We start from the raw sequence: 24,216 nt of genomic DNA on the forward strand, positions 1-24,216 counted from the left end.
AAACATCTACCGCCCTGGCATATGACTGGTGTATGAGGAGAATGGGAAAAGAAAAGTCCTCATGGGAAAGGTCAGGCAGGCAGGAAGCAGGTCTCATTTAGAACAAGAAAGTAGAAGAAATGCCTACAGCAGAGACTGAGGGAATGAGAGGTTTCACGGCTGACCGGCTGGGAGTCCAGGGGCCGATGCAGGAAGGTTTCAGGAGTCAGGGAGGGAGATGGCATGAAAGGAGGATAAACACAGCTGTTTGGGGTTAACAGTGGGTGATGGGGGGCCTCGGGAGTCCTGGTTTTCTGTAGGTGCAATGGACTGAATGTTTGTGTCCCCTCCAAATTCCTATGTTGAAATCCTAACCCCCAAAGTGATGGGATTAGGAGGTGGGGCCTCTGGGAGGTGATTAGGTCATGGGGGTGGAGCCCACGTGGGTGGGATAAGTGCCCTTATAAAAGGGACCCCAGCGGCTCCCTCGCTCTCTTGCCACCGTGGGAGGATACCGTGAGGGGTGGGGCGGCTGTGTAGACACCAGGTCTGCCGGTGCCTTGATCATGGACTTCCAGCCTCCAGAACTGTGAGCAGTACCTTTGTGTTTATGAGCTGCCTTGGCTGTGGTACTTTGCTGTGGCAGCCTGGACTAAGGCAGGGGGGCTTGCTAAGCCAGGACTGAGGGCTCAAGTGATCCTACTGGGTGGCCTCAGGGCAGAAACTGCTGGTGAGGCTGTGAGGTTTTGTGGGGAGGAGTTTTTTGAGGAGCACCCAAAGTCCTAGGGCACCTCATCTCCATCCTCTTTGCCCGGATCTGCTGAGCTCCCTCCTCTGCCATGGCCTGTTGTGCTTTTCGTGCATAGGTAGCAGAGCTGGAGGCTTCAGGGACACGGACGACTCAGTCCCCTACAAGTGGCAGGGGAGGCTCTCAGCATTTCTGTCTCCCAAGCCAGACACCCTTCCAACTGAATGGCGGTAGGCACTGGGAGAGTGAGACAGGTGTATTCAACTTACTTGTTTCTGCCCAGAGATGAAACCAGTTCATCAAACCAAAGTGGACCAGGAGGTGGGCGGAAGGTTGCATTAGCATCCCAGAAAGAGGAGTGATTTAAAAATGGAACTAGCTGAGACCTGGCTTCCAACTTGCAGACATCTTAAGTGACTTACTGTCATTGACAAAAGCGCCAGGAGGGGAACTGGGAATCTTCTGAACAAGGAGCTGGGGCCACTCTATAAGGGGAGGGTCTTTTGGCCTGAAATTAGGCAGAACCCTGAGCCTGCTGCTTGCTTGAGTCTCAGTGCATTGATGCCGCTTTCCTTCTAATCTGTGTGCTGTGCATTTGAGGCGTGAATAGTGGCACCTTCCACCAGCCCCAGGAACCCCTTGTTCTTCCTGGGGGGCTCTCAGGCTCTCTCCCACGTGGCTGCAGTGGTGTACCAGCTCACCTTGGCCACCCTGCCCTCCCCTCCCCCAGCTTCCTCTCTCTACCCCTCAGCTCCCGCTGCAGAAGAAGACACACACCAGCATCCCTTCCCGAAAACAAGCACACACACCCTTGATTGTTCTCAAGAATTTTTATGCGGAGTAACTTGGGACATGGATAGGGATGGAGGGAAAATAACAAACATTATGTGAAAGTGACAAGATGGACAGATCTCTGAAAGTACTAAGAGAAACTGTCCCAGACCATTGTGAAATCTGCATGGAATTAGCCCTGGCTGTCTCTCCTTCCCCTGCTGTCCCGTACTTAGAAGGCTTGGGAGCATCTGACTCTGCGGACGACCAGGCTCCTACCCCGGGTGCCCTCGCTGGGCCGTCTGCCCTGAGGACTCAGGCCTGGTATGCAGCAGGGCAGAGGTCACTGGTGTTCACTCTACCCTAGTTGGTTGTTCTGGAGAGGAAAAAAACAAGCCAAAATGGTTTTTTCTGTTCTCTTACTCAACACAGAATGCTTCACTTCAGGTTACCAAAATGGATGAGGATTTCTCTCCATCAACAGCCAGTTCTGAAGTGGGTTCTCCTACGGACGCCAGCTGGGTGTCCTCTGGTTCAATTCAATCCTGATATGATGCACCTGGTGGTAGCCTGCGATCCACAGGTTGAAGGCCCAGTCCCACAAGACTGCTCCCACCCTGCACCCACTTCCTTTGATTGACTGGCTATAAATCGGTGTTCCCAGGACCCCCACCTTGGGTTTGATTAATTTGCTAGAGTGGTTCCTGGAACTCGGGGAAACACTTTACTCACATTTACAGGTTTATTGAAAAGGATATTACAAAGGATGTGTAGATGAACAACAGAGGGAAGAGGTGCGCAGGGTGGGTCTGGGAGGAGGGGTGCAGACCTTCCATGCCTTCCCCAGCTGTTCTGCCCTCCAGGAACCTCTGCACGTCCAGCTCTCCAAACCCAGCCCTTTTGGGTTTTATATGGAAGCTTCATTATGTAGGCATGATTGATTAAATCATTGGCTATGGATAATCAACTCAACCTTCAGCCTCTCTTTTCCTGGAGGTTGGGGGGGTAAGGCTGAAGGTCCCAACTCTCTCATCCTGCCTTGGTCGTTCCAGGGGCCAGTCCCCATCCTGAGGCGATCTAGGGGGTCCCCAGACCCACTCAGCTCATGAATATACAAAAATCACTCTTATGACTCTGGAAATCCCAAGAGCTTTAGAAGATTTTTTTTTTTTTGTGCCAGGATTCAGGGTGATGACTAGGATGATATAGACTTCACAACATCACGGTTGTTGAGGACCCTCCCAGGCTCCAGGGACACTTGTCTCCCTGGGTCCGCTGTGACTTCGGGCAGGACTCGGGGGGGTGGCTCTCGGTGGCAGTGCCCCTGCTTCATACTTTCCTTCCCTGTCTTATGGAGTCCCCATGAAAGCCAGAGAGTGGTGGCAGCTTCAAAGACAGAGGTTATTTGTGGCTGCCTGTTACAGTGAGCAATGTGAGTGATGAGTAACCATCGTGAAGTCAGACTTGGGTGGGTTTCACGAAGCTCCTTGGATGAGCTGAGCTCTGAGGTTCCTCCCAGCAATAAAACCCTATCTCCACCTGCTGTTTATGAGCTGTGGGACCAAAGACAAGAAGAAGAAACTGTTTGCTGCTGTTAAAACTCAAGTAGGTAACAATGGAATCATTGCCCTCTTTTTTTTTTTTTTTTTTTATGTTTAGAGCCAGTTTCTTTGGAAATAAACACTCATTTTGATCAGATCCAATGTGTGAGTTTCTTTTAAAATGGGAGAGGAGAAATAAATTTGGATAACTCCAAAATGCTCTAAAATTATGACTAAGAAACTGAAATATTAGTTTTTCAAGGAAAGGATATTTTGATGAAGGGAACTGCCGGAATACTTGCTCATGGTCTCACAGTTAATGCATGACAGAGGCAGGCTTTGCATTGACCTCCACAGAGCCCCAAACCCATGCTGTTCCCCCAAAGCGCTGTGAGAGATGCTACCTGCTTAATACAGGGAAAGGGGGCTCTAGAGGTTCAAGGTTCTCTCCACAATGTAGCCTGACATTGGGGACCCTCTCCCTGCTCATCCTCAGCTCAGCGTGCCAAGGTTGCGTTGTTTTTATATAAACTTCTCTGTTCTTTAATCTCCGCTGCCAAACATCTCCCTACCCCCAGGATGCAGTGTTTTAGCAAAAACTCTTTGGGGTATTCTTGTTCCCAGTTTTAGGAGGAACTCTTCACAATGTTTACCTCTAGGAATAATACAATCATTTGATACAACCCCATTTTCAACGTGTCCTATTGAAAAGAAATCAAGGAATTTTTTTCTCCCCAAAAGTCAAGCTCTTAGTAAGACTTTTCATTTGCTTGCCAAGAATGTGTCTTCACCTTCCCTTTTGATATGACAAATGCCTTGCTGAAGAGCTGCGGCCTCCGTGCCACGGATCTGTGATTTCACCACTAAATCAGAGAGTGAGCATCTGGGGCAGGCTCAGGCCTTGGTATGACTAAGAAGCTCCACGTGTGATTTTGACTCTCAGCCAGAAGTAAAGTAGCAATTCCGTTCCGGTGATTACCTTCTACAGTTTACCTGCATGGGCACAAAGAAGCAATCAGAGGCCCTGGGTACGCAAAGAAAGCCCAACTTTTAATTAATTAGTGTATTTATTTGAGACAGAGTCTCACTCTGTCGCCCAGGCTGGAGTGCAGTGGCGCGATCTTGGCTCACTGCAACCTCCGCCTCCTTGGTTCAGGTGATTTTCCTGCCTCAGCCTCCCGGGTAGCTGGGATTACAGGCCTGCACCACCAAGCCTGGCTAATTTTTATATTTTTAGTAGAGATGGGGTTTCGTCATGTTGGCCAGGCTGGTCTCGAACTCCTGACCTCAAGTGATCTGCCCACCTCAACCTCCCAAAGTGCTGGGATTACAGGCATGAGCCCTGCACCCGGCCCCAGCTTTTATTTTTTCAGACCAAAAGTTTGCTCCAAAAATGTGTTTTTCTAGCCAATTAGAATTTATCAATTATTTGCATATGACAAATGTAAGAGACAGTCTTTGCCACAAAAATAACTCTTGTTTACATGTGTTTGCTTTGCTCTTCACTGGCTGATGGGGAGACACACCTCGCCTCAAAGAACCTTAGAGACTAGTGGGATCACCAGAGAGGTAAAGAGGTAATGGATGCTAATGAGGATGGAGTGAAAGATGCGTGCAAGGTTCTGACATGGTTCTTTCAGTGGTACTTAATTCTTAACATACTACCTTCTAGAACTTTTTTCTCTTTTTGGAGTCAGGGTCTTGCTCTGCCACCCAGGCTGGAGTGCAGTGGTGACATCATAGCTCATTACAACCTTGAATTCCTGGGCTCAAGTGATCCTCCCACCTCAGTCTCTTGAGTAGCTGGGATACAGGCACAAACCACGATCCCTGGCTAATTAAAAATTTGTAGAGAGAGAGTCTCATTAATCCGCCCAGGCTGGTTTTAGATTCCTGAGCTCAAGCAATCCTCCCACCTCAGCCTCCTGAAGCGCTGGGATTAAGTCATGAGCCAGTGTGCCTGGCCTGGACCATTTTAAAACTTGAACATCTAAAATTTGGTTTTGCTTCTCTATAAATGAAATTTCCTTGGTGTGTATCAACTTCTTGTAACATGTCACTGAACTGTGACTTAGTTACTTTCATTAAAGTCAGTGTTTCCTAGGATGTGGCAACATACAGCATAGTGGTGTTCAAGATACCTTTGATACACAGGTATGAATCTGTTATTTTAATAGTTAGGTGTCTTTTTTTTTTTTTTTTTGAGACAGTCTCACTTGGTCACTCAGGCTGGAGTATAGTGGCAGGATCTTGGCTCACTGCAGCCTCTGCCTCCCAGGTTCCAATGATTCTCCTGCTTTGGCCTCCTGGGTAGCTGGGGTTACAGGTACCTGCCACCATGCCTGGCTAATTTTTGTATTTTTAGTAGAGATGGGGTTTCACCATGTTGGACAGGCTGGTTTCGAACTCCTGGCCTCAGGTCATCCACCTGCCTCGGCCTCCCAAAGTGCTAGAATTACAGGCATGAGCCACCGGGCCCAGCCAGGTATCTATTTTAATTTATAATAGGAAGCTACTAATTTTCCACTTATGGTGATGAAGTTTCCTTCCAAAGAAATTTAAGTTTAAATATATTTAAGTCGAGTGATGTTAAGAAAGTAATAGCCCAGGGACACGCAGCTATGGCAAGATTGTGCAGGCTGTATGCAGGGGAGGATGCCTACAGAGAGGAGACCATCTCTGCTGCTCCTAGCAATCATCAAGCAGCCACGTGCTCCACACTGAGATGAACAACGTCTCCCAGCCTGGCATTCTGGATTCTTCTGGCAAGTCACTGTTTGTTTCTATTTATTTGCTCAGAGCCACTGGCCTTGCCCTCTCCAGACCTCTTGGCTTCCTGACCTCCAGATGCCACCCTCACTTCTGGAGGCCACTGCAAAATGGAAAAATCTTTCTCGGGATTCTGTTTGAGCTTGGGATAGTTTTTCTTCTTCCTGTTGTCGTGGTGGTTGTCGACCATTTTCTCCAGCGCTCTGGTCTTGTGTGTGCCTGTGTCTGCAGACAACCTGTTAATCATGAACAGCTTTGTCTGGTACTTCCTGTAGATGGTTCACACAGAGGAAGACTGTTTGTTCCTTAAAGTCACTGTTTTCAAATTTATATGTGTTGTACATTGCACTATGAAGTGAAGAGAAAGAGAACAGAATTCAGCCCATCTAGAAAGGGCTGTCTTTCACGCACTGGTGAATTGCGGCCTCCTCCATGCAGATTCTGTGACTACCTGTGGCACCGAATGCATCGCCACCTGTGCAGGCAGCACTTTGCTTGTGTCACCGCTCCCTTCTGCACCGACCTCATTCTTCCCTGTGTTGCAGTTACCCTTTACGCGTCGTCTTCCCCTCCCGTGGCTGCGTCTGAAAGGCAGTGGCCGCATCTTAATCTCTCAACAAATATCTTGAGCATCTGCTATGTGCCAGGCACTGGCCTGGGAGCTAGGCAGTTGGAAGTGAATGACGCTGACAAAGTCTCTCCCTCCCACAGTGTGTCATCTTTGTATTTCCCAGCACCTATCAGAAGTGTATTAGTTATCTATTGCTGCGTAACAAATTACCCCAATACTGAGCAGCATAAAACAAATGTATTCCTCATGCAGTTTCTGAGGAAGTCACGGGTGTTTTTTTTTTTTTTTAAGCCAAAATTTTGTTAATTTTTTCAGATTAAAAATGTTGTATGCACATATGTCGATATAATCTGGGAGGAATCTGGGAGCAATTTAGCAGAGTAGCCCTGGCTCAGGCTTTCTCAAGAGGTTGTGATGCAGGAGGAGCAAGCCCCAAAATTGGAGGGTTCTTGGCTTTGCCCAGGAAAGAATTCCAGGGTGAGCCAGTGGTGTTAGTAACTTTTATTGAAGGGGCAGTGCATGGCAGTAGCAGAGGTGCTGCTCCCTGCAGAGCAGGGCTACCCCATAGGCAGTGTGGCCAGAACAGCAGCTGAGAGGCAGTTCTGCAGTCCTATTTATGCCCATTTTTAATTATAGTTAAATTTTGGGCAGTTTATGCAGAAACTTCTAGAAAAATGGTGGCAACTTCTGGGTTGTCATGTTGCCGTAGAAAGGGGTGGTAACATCTGGGTGTTGCCATGGCAATGGTAAACAACATGGCACTTTGGTGGGTGTGTCTTATGAAAAGCTGCTCCTGCCCCATTCCTTTTTTTTAGCTAGTCCTCAGTTTGGTCTGGTTTCTGAGCTCTGCCTCTAAAGTCGAATCTTGCCTCCTGCCTCGGTTGCGGTAAAGATATTGTCCAGGCTGCCATCATCTGAAGGCTTGACATGCTGGGAGGATCTGCTTAGAGGCTCACTCACCTACATGGCTGTCAGCCAAAGCCCTCTCTGTGGGCGCTCATGACATGGCAGCTGGCTTCCCCTCAAACAAACATTCCAAGAGAGAAAGACTGAGCCAGAAGGAAGCTGTGTGTCTTTTGTCTCAGTTCAGAAGTGACACACCATTACTTCTGCCATATTCTACTGGTCACACAGACCAACCCTGGTACAACGTGGAAGGGGGTTGATTGCAGAAGGTGCTGGGATCGTGGGGTCTATTTTGAAGGCTGGCTACCAGAGTGGGGCTTTCCACAGTGGGTGTTCCATAAATACCTGTTAAAGTTTTTACCCCTACAATCCTTAAGTCAAAAGCTCTACTTTTATTTTTAATAGACTGTGTTTTTTAATAGTAGTGTCAGGTTTATAGCAAAGGCAAATGGAAAGTACAGAACATTCCCATATATCCTGCCTGTCACCCTCCCCGTGCACAGCCTCCCCCGATGTCAACGTCCCCACCAGCATGGTGCATTTGTTACAATCAGTGAGCCTATGTTGACACATCGTTATCACCCAGAGCCCATCGTTTACATTAGGGTTCCCTCTTGGTGTTGAACATTCTGTGGGTTTGGCCAAATGTCTAATGGCATGCATCTGCCATTGCAGTATCATACAGAGGAGTTTCACTTCCCTGAAAATCCCCTGTGCTCTGCCTGCTCATCCCTCCTGCCCTCCCAATCCCTGGCAGCCACTGATCTTCTTACCGCCTCCATACTTTTGTTTTTCCCAGAATATCTATCACATAGTTAGAATCATACAGTGTGTAGCTTTTTTAGGCTGGCTTATTTTACTGAGTTAATTATGCATTTAAGATTCCTCCATGTCTTGTCATGGCTTGATAGTAAATTTTTTAAATTTTTTTAACAAAAAAGTAGACATACTTTTTGCCCTGACTTTGCTGTTAGGATCATTTTGGAGTGTTTGTAACCTTCCGCTAAGTTTAAATAATTTGAAGGGTTTACCCAGCTAACACGCTTCTGCCACCTGGAAAAAAAAAAAGTCCATAAATGTGTTTTGAGCAGCCTTTGCGACTTGTCTTAAATTGTCGTCTTTCCCTTGCAATCAGATTCTCTAAGGGTCTTGCCAGACCATTCATGTTCTGCTTGTCTAACCATTCGTGGGAAACCTCTATTTGAAACCCTCATTATGTCCTATTTAAAATAGACTTGGTTTAACGCACAAAGTAACAAAGTCTTGCTGAAAGAACTAAGCTGTCTCAGAGGAAGGTCTGTGTTCTGCATGTTGGTTGACTAAGGCACCTGTCACAAGCAGGTGCTTGCTATTAAATAGCCTCAGGTAGAGGGCAAGGGAACTATTCTTTTTTATGGGAAAAAAAATAGAGTGACATCATTGCACGTTGACGCACTCCTACAGTGAACCAGCAACACATATGCAGATGACAAAGGCAAACTTCAAGTTAACTGTTTTCATGGCTGTGTGATTTTCCTCCTCCTATTCTGTCATGAGGCTAAGGAGGAAGCAGGGCTCAAAGCAGGAGAGCTGAAACTACCACCATGAGAACGAAACCAGTATTTGTATAATATTTTTCTATTCCTCCCACTCTGACTCTTGAGAGGAACAGACTTTCCTCTGGTAAGTTGCAACCAGACAGCTAGTGGCTCTCATCAGAAGGAAAAAAAAAGAAATGCTACCAGGAGCCTACATATTTAGGAGCAAAACCCTTTGTAGAGCCTAGTGTATGGTAAGGGATGGAAAATCCCAGGAAAGGTTTAGGGTGAGTTAGAAAGATGTGCTCTATTTTGTCTTAGCAGAAAATCAGCTCAACTCTTCAAAACTTGCTAATGTAAGGACGAATGAGAATGGTCATTGGATTTGTACTTGACAACTTGCTTGACACTGCACCCAATGTCTTATAGAAATATTATGTAATAGCTCTGTTTAGCTGGTTTAACAGCAGTATTTGTAATAAAACGAAGTCAATGAGTGGGAAAATGTTCCTTATATAACAATACCTCTGGGGAACCAGGGCTGTGTGGATCCTACGGTACCAATAGTCACCACCATTTCCCTTGTGGTCATAAAACCTCCTGAGGCCAAGGAGGTAGTAATGATACCTGGGAGGTGATATATAACCTTTGAGGTACCTCCTTGCAAATGGAAACCTACGAAGGAACTGCAAACATGGCACCATCCTTCAAGATGTTTTCTAAATATCAATTTTAGCCTCTCAACAACCTTTTGCTGCCCAGTCCAGTTAGTGACACTCCTCTCCTTTCCATTCCTTTCCTTTTTCCTTTCCTTTTCCTTTCCTTTCCTTTGACAGTCTCACTGTGATGCCCAGGCTGGAGTGCAGTGGTGTGATCTCAGGTCACTGCAGCCTCTGCTTCCCAGGTTCAAGTGATTGTCCTGCCTCAGCCTCCCAAGTGGCTGGGATTACAAGCACACTACACCACGCACAGCTAATTTTTGTATTTTTAGTAGAGATGGGGTTTCACCATATTGGCCAGGCTGGTCTTGAACTCCTGACCTCAAGTGATCCACCTGCCTTGGCCTCCCACAGTGCTGGGATTACAGGTGTGAGCCACTGCGCCTGGCCTTAGTTAGTGACACTCTTGAAGTGGGGACAGTCCTTCTGGAGAGGGGTCTCATCCACAGGGGGTAAGGAACAAGCATTAAAGGGATATGCATTTTTTAATGCCCCCCCCACCCCACCCTGGTGATTCCTACATGCCCTGCTGACATCGGGGAGGGGATCCCTTCTTTCCACTTTCAGTCAACAGAGCAGGTGGAGGTCAGTAAGCCTCTGCATGGGTCGTCTGAGAAGGCTGCCTTGAAGGACAAGTTCAGATAAAAGATCAACGTGGGTCCTGGGGCCGGATTTGCCGCTAACATTTGACATTCTTTATCTGTACACCAAAGGGGTTGAATTACATGGCCCAAAAGGCCACTGCAGCAATGATATTTCCCTATTCCATTTTGAGCAGAATTTGAGGAGTGTCACAGGATGAGGTTACTGTGTTCTCCAGCAAATCTAAATGCAAGGTTGCAAGCTGGTCAGAGCTGGCTTACAAATGTGTTTTGTTTACACTCCCCAGTGTTTTGTGTTTGATGAATTAGTTGCCAATACTTAAAAATAGATGTAGAAAATTCTGTATCTGGCCACACCCACCCCTCATCCCTGCATAGTAGCCTCTGCCAGAGCAGGCACGTGCTATTGGCCTCCCCATAGTCCCGCTGGGCCCATTTCCCTCTTTCCCATACCTCCCCAGCCACTGTAGAAGTTTGGAGTTTGCAACTTCTGTTTTAATTTCTCTTCATGCTCCCTGGATCCCATGGGACGATGACACTTTGTAAAGGCCACATATCCAAGACTAATCCAAGGTCTTTCTGCTGCTTGAACTAGCTCAAGAAGAGTTGGTTTGTGTGAGCATGTGAGCTGTGGACATGTGATCTGGCTTGGTCATGAACACAGAGAGTGGGAGGAGAGGTAGAGGCTGAATGTGATGGTCCTGGAAGGCTCCCCATCAGGTGGTTGCATTCTAGACATGCAAAAGGGATGTGAGAAGTTCAACATGAACATCTGCATGCATCAGGGAGAGATGAGACCAAAAAAGAAAAGAGCTTATGGGGTTTTTAAGTGTCTTCTTTCCTTCCTTTTCTTACCCTTATTGTCCAGGTCCATGTCACAAACGGCGGGCGAGCAGCTGCTGTACCCAGCTGGGGTCCCTGTCGGCGCTGAAGCATGCTGTCCTGGGGCTCTACCTGCTGGTCTTCCTGATTCTTGTGGGCATCTTCATCTTAGCAGGTAAGAGCAGTTTGTTTTTGTCCTGGTCTTTGGGATGAGGAAGGAAGACCTGGAGTTTCCATTCTTCATTCCCACTGTCATGAGCCCAAACACTGCCCTTGTCACCATGCAAACCACAGAGGAAGAAGGAAGAAGCTCTTCAGTAGTATTGCTTATTTTGCGTGGGAGTAGCCGGCAGGGGCTATGTGAGCTTGCGGAATTGAAGAGTCTAGCAGTAGAGACCTAGCTGCTGGGAGTGGCTTCTGACTTTTCCTGCATCATTGTGGGACATTGTGCATTACACTGGGCCTCCCTGGGCCTCTGAGATATGGTTTGCACTGAGAAGGCTGGGCATTGTCTTAGCTTCTGGTCCTGGGGTGCCATGAAAATAGTTGCGAGGCACTTTCCTTCCTGGTAAACCTGCTGCCCTTTGCAGTTACTGTAGGCAGAATAGGTTTGCCCCAATTCAGCCAGGCTCTCCTTACCAATTTCTATCTTTTGAGATGGGCAGGTGATGGGCTAGGGCTAGCATTTTCTCAGCCAGGGAGAAGGACAGCTCATGGACTTAGGAAGGGATGGAACAGGGGCCTGTTGGCCCCAGTCTGTGAGCACCCCAGCTCATCATCTATAGGTCGTCCCTATGAAGAGAGATGGTGAAGCAGATGGCTGTGGTGGTCTTCTCCTGACTCCCTTTCAAAGGAAGGGCTGCTCAGTTCCCACCTTTCTCAATGGAGTTAGGTAGGACTGGACACAAGTAAGGCTGAGGGATCAGTTTATTTCCACCCGACATGTCTCACGTGAGTACCTGCCTTGCAGCAGGCTCCATGCTAAGATTGGGGGCACAGCTAAATAGGACCCAGGGGCTTCTCTCAAGGGGCTTCCAACCCAGGAACCAAGACAGGGTCATGCAGTTAGAGCCCCGCCTCAAGGCAGAATGCAGCGGGCACTGTGATGGGGTGTAGCCCAATGTGATGGTGACAGAGCAGGCACATATAGGGAGGTGCGGCTGCTGCATGGAGCAGGTGGGGATGGTGGGAGCGAGGCTGCTGGCCAGGCCAAGCTGACTTGGAGCACTGAGGGAGGGGACCTCGGGTGAAGCCCAGGGCAGGAATCTGGAGGTCCAGCCCTTACGGATGGATGACCTGACCTTTTGCTGGAAATTTCGAGGCAAATGGCCAGGACCTCCCCGGTCTTGACTCACTTTCTGTCAAGCGGAACTAGTCACTTGGGTGTTGTAATGGGGTGTTCAATGCTGCCTGCGCCTTCAGGTTTCCACACTCAGGGCAAAGACATTGGGGTGGAGTCTGTCCCACCAATGAGCAACCTGAGGGGCGGCCAACAGCAACAATGAGAGAACCTCATGATTCATCCCTGGGACCAGAGGACAGGGGCCAGCAGGGTCCCTCGCAGGCCAAGTGGGCCAGAGGAGGATTTGAACATGTTGTCAGGCTGCTTGGTGAGAGCTTGGGATCTTGGTTTGGTGGGTTTGGCTGCCAGGACCATAATAAAATTCTGGAATGTTTAGGAAGCATTCCAGCCCAACAGGAAACCAGAACAGGGACTTTTGGGTGACAGATGCAGAAAAGCTCTGCAGAACAGGAACTTTTAGGTGACAGATGGGGGTCTGGAGGAGAGGGACCAGATTGGTGGGGGGGTCTGGGGCCAGCCTCTGGAGGTCCTGGAAGGGCATCATCTCTTGGGGAAGAGAAGACTTGCAGTGGAGTGACGGTTCTCTTCTGGTGTCTGGATGGCTGCCATGTGGAAAGGGTAGACATGCTCTATGTGACCCTAGAAGGCAGCGCTAGGACAAACGGGTGGATGTTATTAGGAGACAAATTTCCATTCAAAATAAAGGACAGTTTGCTAACAAGTAGTGCTGTCCAGTATGATGAAAAAAAGGCTTTCTCCTGGCTTGGAGATTGGATGAGGTTTATAATGATGTCCTGGAAGCTTCAGAAAGGAGGGTGGAACATGGTTTCCCAATCTAATAAAAATGTTGCCATACCTCAATTGTTCCAGCATTTTTCTGATCATTATAATTATCTTTGAACCTGAAGTTTCTGGATGCCACATGGCCTGTGTTGAACAAAAATTTGGGGTAGATTGGGACAGAGCTGGTGCAACAGTGTCATACCTGATCTCTTGGCCCTGGGTGTGTGGCCGCTGTTACCTCCCCAGATTCTTGTCTGGAGAATCATGTTGGCCTCTGGGGGAGATTTGGTGAGGGTGGCATAGGAAGGGGACTTGGCAAGGTGGTGGACAAGTCTGAAGTTCTTTAAGGAGGCTCTATCTGATCTTAGGGAGATTTCTTTAGATTGCCTGATTGAAGACCTCAGCGATGCTCCTTCTCAGAGATACCAAGATCAGGGGTGTGGGGAGATCCATGGTCCAGTGTAAAAAAGAGCTTGCCTGGCCTTCTGTTGGGTGACCTGCCATGGGAGAGGGCTTCTCCTTCTTGGGTAGAACTCACTGTCTGTGCCCAGAGAGGTCACCTTGCACAGGAGATCCATTTAAACCATTCTTAAAACCTCCTTGTCAATGCAAATCTCATAGCTCCTACAACTGGATGACAAAATTATCCACTGCAACCCAGCGCCATATCTGAATACTGGATTGGCAACATCTCAGCATGCAAATGCTTACTCTTACTGTTTCCCAGTGTGACAAATTTGTAATCAAACTACACCAAATATGAATCTTATAAGCCCCACATAGGACTTCTCTCAATTCATCTTCTTGCCCAAATATTGAAAGTAAAAGGCAAACATGTACCTCACATTTATGCATTATCTAAGTTTACCTGTTTGAAGGTTAATCCAACCACCACCCAAATTATTCTATCAATTGGATTCTGCCCACCATCCAACCTGACCAGTGTCCTCCTGGGAGCTTTACTCCGATAATCCCATGCTGTCACTGGGTTCTGTTCCCTAAGCTCACAGCCTTTCATCATCTCCCAAGGAGATGGCAAGAGACTCCTCCTACCCCCAGTTCCTCTAAGCTTTCCTATCTCTTCAACATATTTTGATTATTACCTTGGCTGACAGTTCCCTATTATGTTTTCATTCTGTTCCCAATTCATTTCTGGACAATACAATCAGGTTTAAGTTTATGAACTAAAGAATTGAGATTGCCTAGTCATGTGGCCAGGGGGTCCTCAATCCAGCACTTCAGGCAAGATGTCCTTTGCGATGGAATTAAAGAGTCGGAGAGAGTTCAGTCTTATCCATGACTCTTCTGGGCAGTCACTGTGGTGACTGGGTGTGTTCATTAGGAACGATCTCTTCTTCTCTTTCCTGAGACATTTCCGTAGATAAGTCTGAATTCTCACTGTGGAAATGAAACAGCAGAAAGGGGAAGTGAAAAGATCTGGGATTTGAATGTGAGGTGAGGCTGTAGCATCGCAGCAATGTAGCAAGACCACTGGTCTACAGGGAGAGTCCCTGGGGAGATATGGGCTCCTCCTGCACCTTAACTTAGTTATTTTCTAACAGTACCAGTCGGTCATTGTCATCAGCATCTTCAACAAGCATTGAATTTGTGCATGAGTGTTCAGTGGGTGCAGGGCAAAGGGATAAGCCCTAGGAATAAAATTTCATGAGATGTAGTCCCTGCACAGGAGGGTTTAAAATCATAAACACATACACCCACTGTAGGGCAATGTGACGTAGTTTCTGCTGTTGCCAAATTATACAAAGGAGAGCCCAATCCCTGAGGGCTGGAATGGTCGGGGAAGGCCTGGGCCTGGGGAGAGTTATCCACCTGGCTTTGAACAGAGTATCCCTTTTTTGGATCACCTTGTTTCAAGCAAGTCTGTCCCTGGACTTTGCAGGAAAGAGTAATATGCTCAGAGCCTGTGTCCATCTACACTGTAGCTTCCTGATTCTATCACGCATCTTGGGAATAGGAGCGCAATGCCATCATCCTTTATTGGGACACTTTGTCAGAAACAACCCTGTGAAATTTCATCCCTTGTGCTTATTGTAAAAATGATGTTGAGGATGTTATTTCTTGCATTACACAATGCTGTCCTCAGAGGATGCATGCACCAATTATTTTCTGTCTCAGTCACAGAAGGAGTTATGTGTTCCTTGAGGAATTTGTTTTCACCTTATGGAGACTGTCAATCTGAAAGTCTTTAAAATTACTTTCAAGGAGGTAACTAACACAAACTTAAGAGTCAGCTGTCATCCCTTGTATGGTGATATGTGAATTTGAAGGTCATTAAAACAAAAACCTGGGGACAGAATTGTGGTCCACCCGCAGCAAGTGTAGAGACTTTAAGGAAAGCATTTTTGTGTTAGTCTCTATTCCTGGCTTCATTCGGGGTCTCTCTGCTTGATCTTCTTTACCTGGATCTCATCTACTTTCATCTTAGTGTAGTTAATGTATCCTTGTGAATTGCCTTAATTCTTTATGGAACAAGGAAGGGTGTTATATACAGTTTTATCTTTACAAAATTTCCGCCTTTTCTATTTCATTCTTCAAATGTGTGATGTTTTTAATATGTGAATGAATGACAGAGACCAGGGAATCTAGAAAATATTTGTAGAAAAAGAAAGATGAGTATTTCAGTTTTACTAAGTACTTATTTGAGATGAATATGGAATTGCTACCCAGGGACATTTAGCTAGTAGAAGTGGCAGGTGTGTGATTAACTATATTAACACATATCTAGCATGTTATGTACTGCATTGACATCATAGCATTTAAGAAGAATATTGAGACAGGCAGGACCATGTAGACTTCATGCTGGTTACAAGTAGGGACTTTGGAGCCAGCCTGTCTGAGCTTGAACCCTGGCTTCTCTATCACCAGCTATGAGACATTGGCTGAGGCACTTGGCCAAGAGCTCCCTTCTCTGAAAATGGGGGAAATCAGTGTACTCCCTATATTAGTCTGTTTTGCATTGCTACAAAGGAATGCCTAAGATGGGATAACTTATAAAGAAAAGAGGTTTATTTGGCTGACAGTTTTGCAGGCCATACAAGCACGGTACCAGCATCTCCTTGGTCTCTGGTAAGGCCTCAGGAAGCTTCCAGTCATGGCAGAAGACAAATGGGGAGTAGGCATGTCGCGTGGCAAGAGAGAGAAAGGGGGAGGTCCATCCCCTTTAAACAACCAGCTCTCGCATGAACTAATGGAGCAAAAACTCACTCATTACCATGAGGGGGATGCCAAGACATTCATGAGGGATCCACCCCCATGATCCAAAGACCTCCCACTAGGCCCACCTCCAACATTGGGGATCCGATTTCCACATGAGATTTGGAGTAGTAGTTATTGTTATTGTTACTGCTGGCACTAGTATTACCACTATTATAGCATCATCACTCTTACTTTTTCTTTGTTTTCTTTGCAGTCAATTAACCTTGATAGCATAACCTGGGGTTTAGCCCCAGGTTATCTATGAATGCTCTGTAACCTTGGAAACATCACTTTGCTGTCTGAATGGGAGTTTACCCATTTGTAAAGTGAGCAAATTGGGCAAGATCGGTGGTCTCAAACGTTTTTTACCATGACCTACACAACCAGTACACACATATAAGCATAGCTGAGATAATACTTACATTTGTAATGCCTTTCTACTCTATTTGTTTTTTTTTTAAACGATCACAACTCATTCATTTATTTCATAATTCATGAATAGGATAAAAGCTGTAGTCTGAAAAACAATGGGCTTAATGATACTTCTATTGTTCTCTGTGTCTTTCAAGCATTCTGGGAGTAGCCATATTCTCTTCAGGATATGGACTTTGAGGCCAGACTTCTGGGTTCAAATCCAGGCTGTGCTATGGAATGGCTCTATCATTTTGAGGCAAATAATTTAACCTCCAAGGGACTTGGTTTTTTTCATCTATACAATGGGGTGATTGTGGTGCCTACCCTATGGGGGCTGTTGTGAGGATTTAATTAAATAATACATGAAAATTAAAACTCTCTTAGTGCCCGGCACATAAGTACTCAGTAGGCTTGGGACAGTGGCTCATGCCTATCATCGCAGCTCTTGGGAGGCTGAGGCAGGAGGATTGCTTGAGCCTAAAAGTTTGAGATGAGTTTGGGCAACATAGTGAGACCTCTTCTCTACAAATAATTAAAAAATGAGCCAGGTATAGCGATATACACCTGTAGTCCCAGCTACTCAGGAGGCTGAGGGAGGAGGATCACTTGAGCCCAGGAGTTCAAGGTTGCAGTGAGCCATGATTGCATCATTGCACTCCAGCCTCGGTAACAGCAAGATCCTGTCTTTAAAAAAAAAAAAAAAAGTGCTCCAGAAATATTTGATGATATTATTCCCACAATCAGAGACAGTTTGCTTTCAGAATAGCAACGGATTAGAGACCTACTTGTTTAGCCTGAGCACCCAGTAACTTTGTCTATAAACAGAACTGGGCTCAGTGCAGTACGTGTCCATATGCACATGTTTCCAATAAACACGCAGGGAAGCCTGGAGACATTGTTGGAGAGGTCCTTGAGGTACCGTGACAGCACAGGGCTCAGTAAGCCAAGAAACAGGAACAGAACAGCATTTCCAGGATTGTAGCTCTTTAGGGGAGGGAGCGATGGAGCCAGCAATGGCCCCACCCATGGCCCTCAGATGCTTAGCTTCAGTGGGTGTCTCCTACAACCTCCCCCCCGACTTCCCAGACAGACATGGTGTTGTGCTTTTCCCAAAAAACAAGAGTCACAGAAACCTCTTCCTTGTCCACCTTGACTTTCCCACACAATTTCTAGTTCTTCTTTCAGGAATGAATCATAACAAGGTGTTCTCATTCTCACGATTGCTCATCAGCGAGTTGGAAACACCAAGGAAAGCGAACCCAGTTCCTCCACCTTTGTGTCTTTGTGCCCTGGTCTTCACACTCGCCATGCTGTATTGCAATGATTGGTTTCTGTGCCGGCTCTCCTTCTAGTCAAGGAGAACTCTTTCATAATAGGGCACCGCACCTTGTTCACCGCTGTCCTCCCACTGTCTACCATCATGTGCTGCTTATAGCAGGTACTCAATTAATGGAAGGACTAAACTGAATGCCTCAACAGAATGGCCATCCTCCCGACAGGCTCCAAGTGTGAGTCGTCAACAGAATTAGACACCACTCCTGGGGTGGCCTAGCCAAGGGGGAGTGTGCCGGCCTGTCACCATGGATGCTGATTTTAGCTTAAATTCTCACGAGACTTTCTTTTCCTTTTCCTTTTTTTTTTTTTTTTGACAGAGTCTGGCTCTGTTGCCCAGGCTGGAGTGCAGTGGTGTGATCTTGGCTCACTGCAAGCTCTGCCTCCCGGGTTCACACCATTCTCCTGCCTCAGCCTCCCGAGTGGCTGGGACTACAGATGCCCACCACCACATCCGGCTAATTTTTTTGTATTTTTAGTAGAGACGGGGTTTCACCGTGTTAGCCAGGATGGGCTCGATCTCCTGACCTCATGATCTGCCCACCTCAGCCTCCCAAAATGCTGGGATTACAGGTGTGAGCCACCGCGCCCGGCCTCTTTTTCTTTTTGAGATGGAGTCTCACTCTGTCACCCAGGCTGGTGTGCAGTGGCACAATCTTGGCTCACTGCAACCTCTGCCTCCCAGGTTCAAGAGATTCTCCTGACTCAGCCTCCCGAGTAGCTGGTATTACAGGTGCACTCCACCAAGCCTGGCTAATTTTTGTATTTTTAGTAGAGATGGGATTTTGCCATGTTGGCCAGGCTGGTCTTAAACTCCTGGCTTCAAGTGATCCGCCTGCCTCGGCCTCCCAAAGTGCTGGGATTGCAGGCATGACCCACAGCACCCAGCCTCTCATGAGACTTTCTAGTGAGACTCATAATACAGGACCCTATATCCAAATGATAGAATACCATGCAGCCCTCAACGATCAGGTCAGATCTCCTCCTCACCCAACCCCAGATCTCTTTCAAAGGAAACCATTGCCTAGTAGGGGCTCCCCCATTGCGTGTCAGTGTCACTGGCTTTGTTGGTCTTGTTTCAAGTTAAAGGCAGATCTTGTCAGTGATCCCAGTTAGATGTCAGCACACTGGTTTCTGCCAGGTATTGCAGTCTGCTGGATCTGTTTGGCTCTGGACTTGGACATCTGTCATTTATTTTTACCAATCAGCCTGTGCCATCAATCATGTTGGAGCCAGTGTCCCAACTATGTCCCTATAGTCCCCATTCCGTAGCCTGCTGCCACGCATGCAGTTCCCCAGAGGACATGACCAAGGGCTGGCCAGCCCACGCACGCATTTCACCCCTTGTGTCCTGGGAGGTGAGTCAGGGTCATTTGAAGTCCCCCCAGCCTCTTCCTTAGACTCAGACCACACACACCTGAGCAGGTTACTGCACTTTCCCTGCACCTACCTCAGCTCTGTTGGGCCGCCCTAGCCATCAGAGCTTCTCCTGCAGACGGCACCTCTAACTCACCTCAGACCCCAGAGGAGGGGTAGGAGAAGGGATCAAGAGCCAGTTGACGCCCTGAGTTCCCCATGGAAGATTCCACTGCCCAGGGTGATACCTCTGACCACGCCTGAGCCAGGTAGAAGTTGGGGGCACAGACAGCTGAAACACTGCCTGCAAATCTGACAAGTACTCCCTGTTCTCTGGAGCTTTAGCCAAAGCCCTACCTATAGCACTCAGGACACTGAAGAGCATCCATCTCTCAGCTCCATCCCACTGCAATCCTTCTAGGCAAAGAGCCAAATCCAGCCACCACCTGTTTTTATAAAGTTTTACTGGAACACAGACGTGCTCATCCATGTATGTAATGCCTGGCTGCTTTCGTGCTGCAATAGCAGGGCTCAGTAGTCGGTGTGCCTGCAGAGCCTCCAATATTTACTACCTGGCCCTTCACAAGAAAACCGTTTGCCAACCCCATGCTAGGCTTCACTGATCACTAATTAGCCCTTTCATGCTTCCTCCCTGGATTGCAAGTTACAGTTTGCAGAGATTTTTGCATACATTGTGTCATCTAATTCTTATAACAATCCTAAGGAATTCAGAAAATAGCTCAGTTTATAAATGAGGAAACTGAGACTTAGACGCATTGCCTGCTCTGGCCCGCGGCCCCATAGCTGGGGAATGGGCACCTGGACTGCAGCCGGGAATGGCGTGAATTCAGGGCTTCTCCTGCCGCCGGGAATGGCGTGAATTCAGGCTTCACCACCCAGTGGTGAAGTGCATGGCACCGGAGTCAGACTGCCAGGGTACAAACCATGACTTTGCCAATTGCTATGTGACTTCAGGCAAGTTTTTCAACCTACCTGATCCTTAATGTCCTCATCTGTAGAGCAGAGCAGAAGGGATTACTCTGCCCGCTTTGAAGTGTTGTGGTGAGGATGAAATTAATTCATCCGTGTTAACCGCCTGGAACAGCGCTCAGCAGGTGGGATGTATCATTGGTGTTTGTTAAGTGATTTATAAACGCGTGTAAGCGCCACAGATTGCGCAGTAATCCAGCTTCGTTTCACCACGCTGTACAGGAATATCAAGATAAACGTGTCAAGTGCTTTGATATCTATTCCAGGAGCCAGGATTGGAGGAAACTTGAGAGTCGTCATACAGTGACCAGCCCTTGCTAAGAAAAGGAGCTTTTCTATTTAAGCAAAAAGAGAATGGGAGTGGTCTTGAGTCCACCCCTCACTTCCTTCTGCAGCTTTGCACCTCCCTGTTGGTGGCTGGGCCTCTGTGCCTCCTAAACCCACCTCTCCTGTTGCTTCCTGGAACTATCTTTGGCCGGGTGTGCCCAGAACTACCAGGCAGATTTTGCCATTCACCAGGGGGCTTTGAATTTGGTCTGGGATGGAAGCCGAGCAACTAATGAGCTCCTGTCCTCCACCCTTTTGGAGAGAAGTTATAAGTTCTGGGAATTTCTGTGACAGTCCTGCAGGCGTCGTGTCTTGGCTGACCTCGCCCAAGGCTTGGGGCCCTCTCCCATCAAATCCCAAAAAAACAAACACTTACCGGGTGCCAACAACGAGCCTGGCACCGATTGAGACACAGGGAGATGGGAAGAGAAATAACGAGAGGCCCCTGCTGTGAGGATCATAGTGACTGGCAGAGCAGATATGCATAAAATATGCTATCAAGCACAGGGCAGATCAGAAGCTTGAGAACTAGGAAAACCTGAGGTCAAGTATTTGATCATTTACGAGCTGTGATCTGGGGAAATTGTTTCAGCCTCTCTGGACCTCATTTTTAAAAACCAGTAAAATGGGGATAGTAATGAGTAATCATCAGTATGATGAAAATTCAGTGAGATAACACATGAAGTGCTTTTGTACAATGCCTGGCTTATACTAGGGCCTCAATAACCATTTCCCTGTAAATCTCAGAGGTTTCTGAGAAGTCCCAGTTTAATTCAGGGAGGCAATCATAGGTGTCCTTTGCTGCCCATCTCTACCTGCTTTACTTGTAAATCTCAGGCCTTGTCCCTCTTCTCTCCTTTTATATATGCATATGTATATTATTACAGATTCGAGGATGTGTGTACAGGTTTGTTACATGTGTATATTCCGTAATGGTGTGATGTGACTTCTAGTGCAAATAGCATCACTCAAGTACTGAACGTTGCACCCTATAGGTAGTTTTCCAACCCTTACCCTCCTCCTCTTCTCTTTAACTAAACTGTCTTTCTAGTGACTGCCATCAGCTTCCATCAGATTCCGTCTGTCTTCACCTGAACTCCACCTTCTTGTGGCCTCCCCACTTGGTTATTTAACAAACACCATCTCAAACCCAATGTGTAATCAGAAGTCTTGACTTTTCTCTCCCAAACCTGCTTCTCCAGTCCTTTCCATCTCTGTAAATGACACCATGATCTACCTGGAACCAGGGCATGCTGCCAGCTGTATTTCACCTGCCCGCCATGTTCATGCATCAGAAGCCCTGATGAGCTCCCAGCACCCTGACCTGCACCCCTCCAGTCGTCGACACGTAGAGTTGCCAGTGTTAGCCAATAAAAATACAGGAGCCCAGTAACTTGAATTTTAGATAAGTAATGGGTAATTTTCTAGAATAAGTAGGTACCAAATACTTGGTGTAAGTGCCCAGGAGGGAAGACGGGGCGGCAGAAGGGCTCTCACATTCCTGTCCAGTCTCCAGTCTTCAGGAGGTGGAGGGTGGAATGGTGGGCAGTGGCCGTCCCTGGTCTGTCTCCGGTTTTAGCAGAGCCTGCTGGCCCCTCGCTGGAACCTCCAGACAGATGGTGTATTTGGTTTTGTTAGGATAATGTTCAGCTTCACCCCATGCTTCCAGCTCAGAGTCGGAAATCCCAAGTCTTCCTTTGCCCATGTGGCCTTCCTGTGTGCAGCCCAGAGTGGCCCGGCAGCTGGCAGCATCCCTGGGAGCTTGCCTTTCTCTATGCTCCTTCTAGAGAACCTCATATTCTCTGAGACCCTTTTTGGAGCAATCCAAGGGATGCAGGGAACTGGGGGTAGGATGGCCCCTTGTTCTGTTCCTGTCTCGCCCTGCTGGGAAACCCTGGAAGAGAACCAGCTCTGGGAGCATGAGAGGACCTCTCCCAAGGTCCCTCGCTGTGTTTCTGTCTGGCAAGAGTTCCAATCCGAGTTCAGCTGTCAGCCGGGGAGGTGCCAGTGACACTCGTCACAGGGATCCCCATCTCTGGGGGGGTCTCTGGAACCCCTGGATGAACATGGGGTGGGCAGTGACAATGATGTCAGAAGTGACTTGTAGGACGCCAAGGTGCCACCTCTGAGGGTGGGAAGCGGCGGATCCTACAGAGTCCCCACCATACTGAGTCACGCTGGATGGAGTCCTTCTGCAAAGCACTTTGTTTCTCCTGCTTATTGTCAAAAACAGAGTCTGGCCCACTGTCTTCTGTGAGACATTTTCAGTCTATTGTCTGCCAGAGTTTTGGAAAAATGGTATCTTTCTGGGAGGAGTCAAGGAAAGAAAGGCATTGCTTATTTACCAATTAACACTTGTCCCCTGACCATTGGCTGCGGCCATTTAGCACATCTAAACAAGCCAGTTCCTTGAGGAAGTCAATGACCTTTCAGGATCTATAAAAGTGGTTTATATGCTTTCACTCAGAAATCCTCTTCTATTTGTCTCCAGGAAATGAGTACAAAGAAAGAAAATGGCATATGTATAAAACTCAACCACATTCTTCATAATCACTCAAAGCTGGAAAGAACCCAAGTGTGCAGTCTTAGAGGGTTGTTTAACTAAAAGACAGTTAACACAAGGGAGTATTATGCAGCTATTTCAAATGATAGCTATGACATACGTGAGAGGGCGTTTATGAAATTGCGTTAAGGGAAAAAAAGAGCACCCCTTGGTGTGTATACACTGTGAATGCTGTTATGCAAACAAGCATATATTACAAAAGGGCAAAGGATGGAGGGGAATTCGGAGAAATGAAAACTGGCGGGGTGGGTGGGAGGCTTACCGGTACCCATTCTTTCAATTCCCTCAATGTTGTCGGGGGTTCTTCATAAGACCACCCTTTTAAAAGGCCACAGGAATCTTCTGTCGCCCCGAGAATACAGCTCCCAGCATGGTGTTGATTGCCCTGGTGGAGGGGCCAGCCGGCCTCTTCTAGTCTTTTCCTGGTTTCAGGTCCCTGCCAGCAGAGGATCCTGGTGTCTGGGAAGAGCCAGGGACAGAAGCTGGGGAAGTGCCCCGAGGACACAAGCAAAGGAGAGGCAGGGTGACGATACAGTCAGAGCTGGGGACGATGAGTTCTGCCCTCAGCTTTGTAAATGGGATGGAGGCCCAGGGAGGGGAAGCGACCTGCTCAGGGTGGCAGAGTGGGACCCGCATCGGAGGCTCCAATTCCCCAGGAATCCCTGCCTCCCTCCTCTGGGGTCCCAGCTGCTCCTCAGATGCAGACCCAGACTTTCTGGAGCCCCCCTGGGCTCTCGACGACTATTGCTTAGCTTTGCCAATTAAAAAAAAAAAGAAAGAAAAGAAAAATCATCAACCTTCTTTGGGTGTAAACTCATTATTCAGATGCTCCAAATTTCCCCTTACAATGTTTTTTCTAAGGTGACTCCCCCAGTGGGCCCGACCCTCCTTCCCGTCAGGGGCACACCCCAGGGTTTTGATCTGAGTCTTGCAGCTTGCGTCTGCCTTTGGGCTTCTTCACGCATCTCATGCATGTTCTCATAACTC

At 47.6% G+C, this 24,216-nt stretch overlaps 2 protein-coding genes across 2 annotated transcripts in view; both read left to right on the plus strand.

Moving 5' to 3' along the window:
- Positions 1-24,216, plus strand: part of CCDC25 (coiled-coil domain containing 25) — a 614,024-nt gene that overhangs the window by 373,189 nt on the left and 216,619 nt on the right. The gene's annotated exons all lie outside the window — the stretch shown is intronic.
- Positions 1-24,216, plus strand: part of LOC126961761 (lymphokine-activated killer T-cell-originated protein kinase) — a 394,985-nt gene that overhangs the window by 15,012 nt on the left and 355,757 nt on the right. Inside the window, exon 3 of the mRNA XM_050802430.1 lies at positions 10,992-11,120. Coding sequence (XP_050658387.1) covers positions 10,992-11,120 — 129 coding nt within the window. The remainder of the gene's footprint in view (positions 1-10,991; positions 11,121-24,216) is intronic.

This window comes from Macaca thibetana, chromosome 8, assembly GCF_024542745.1.
Source record: "Macaca thibetana thibetana isolate TM-01 chromosome 8, ASM2454274v1, whole genome shotgun sequence".
Lineage (NCBI taxonomy): Eukaryota > Metazoa > Chordata > Mammalia > Primates > Cercopithecidae > Macaca > Macaca thibetana.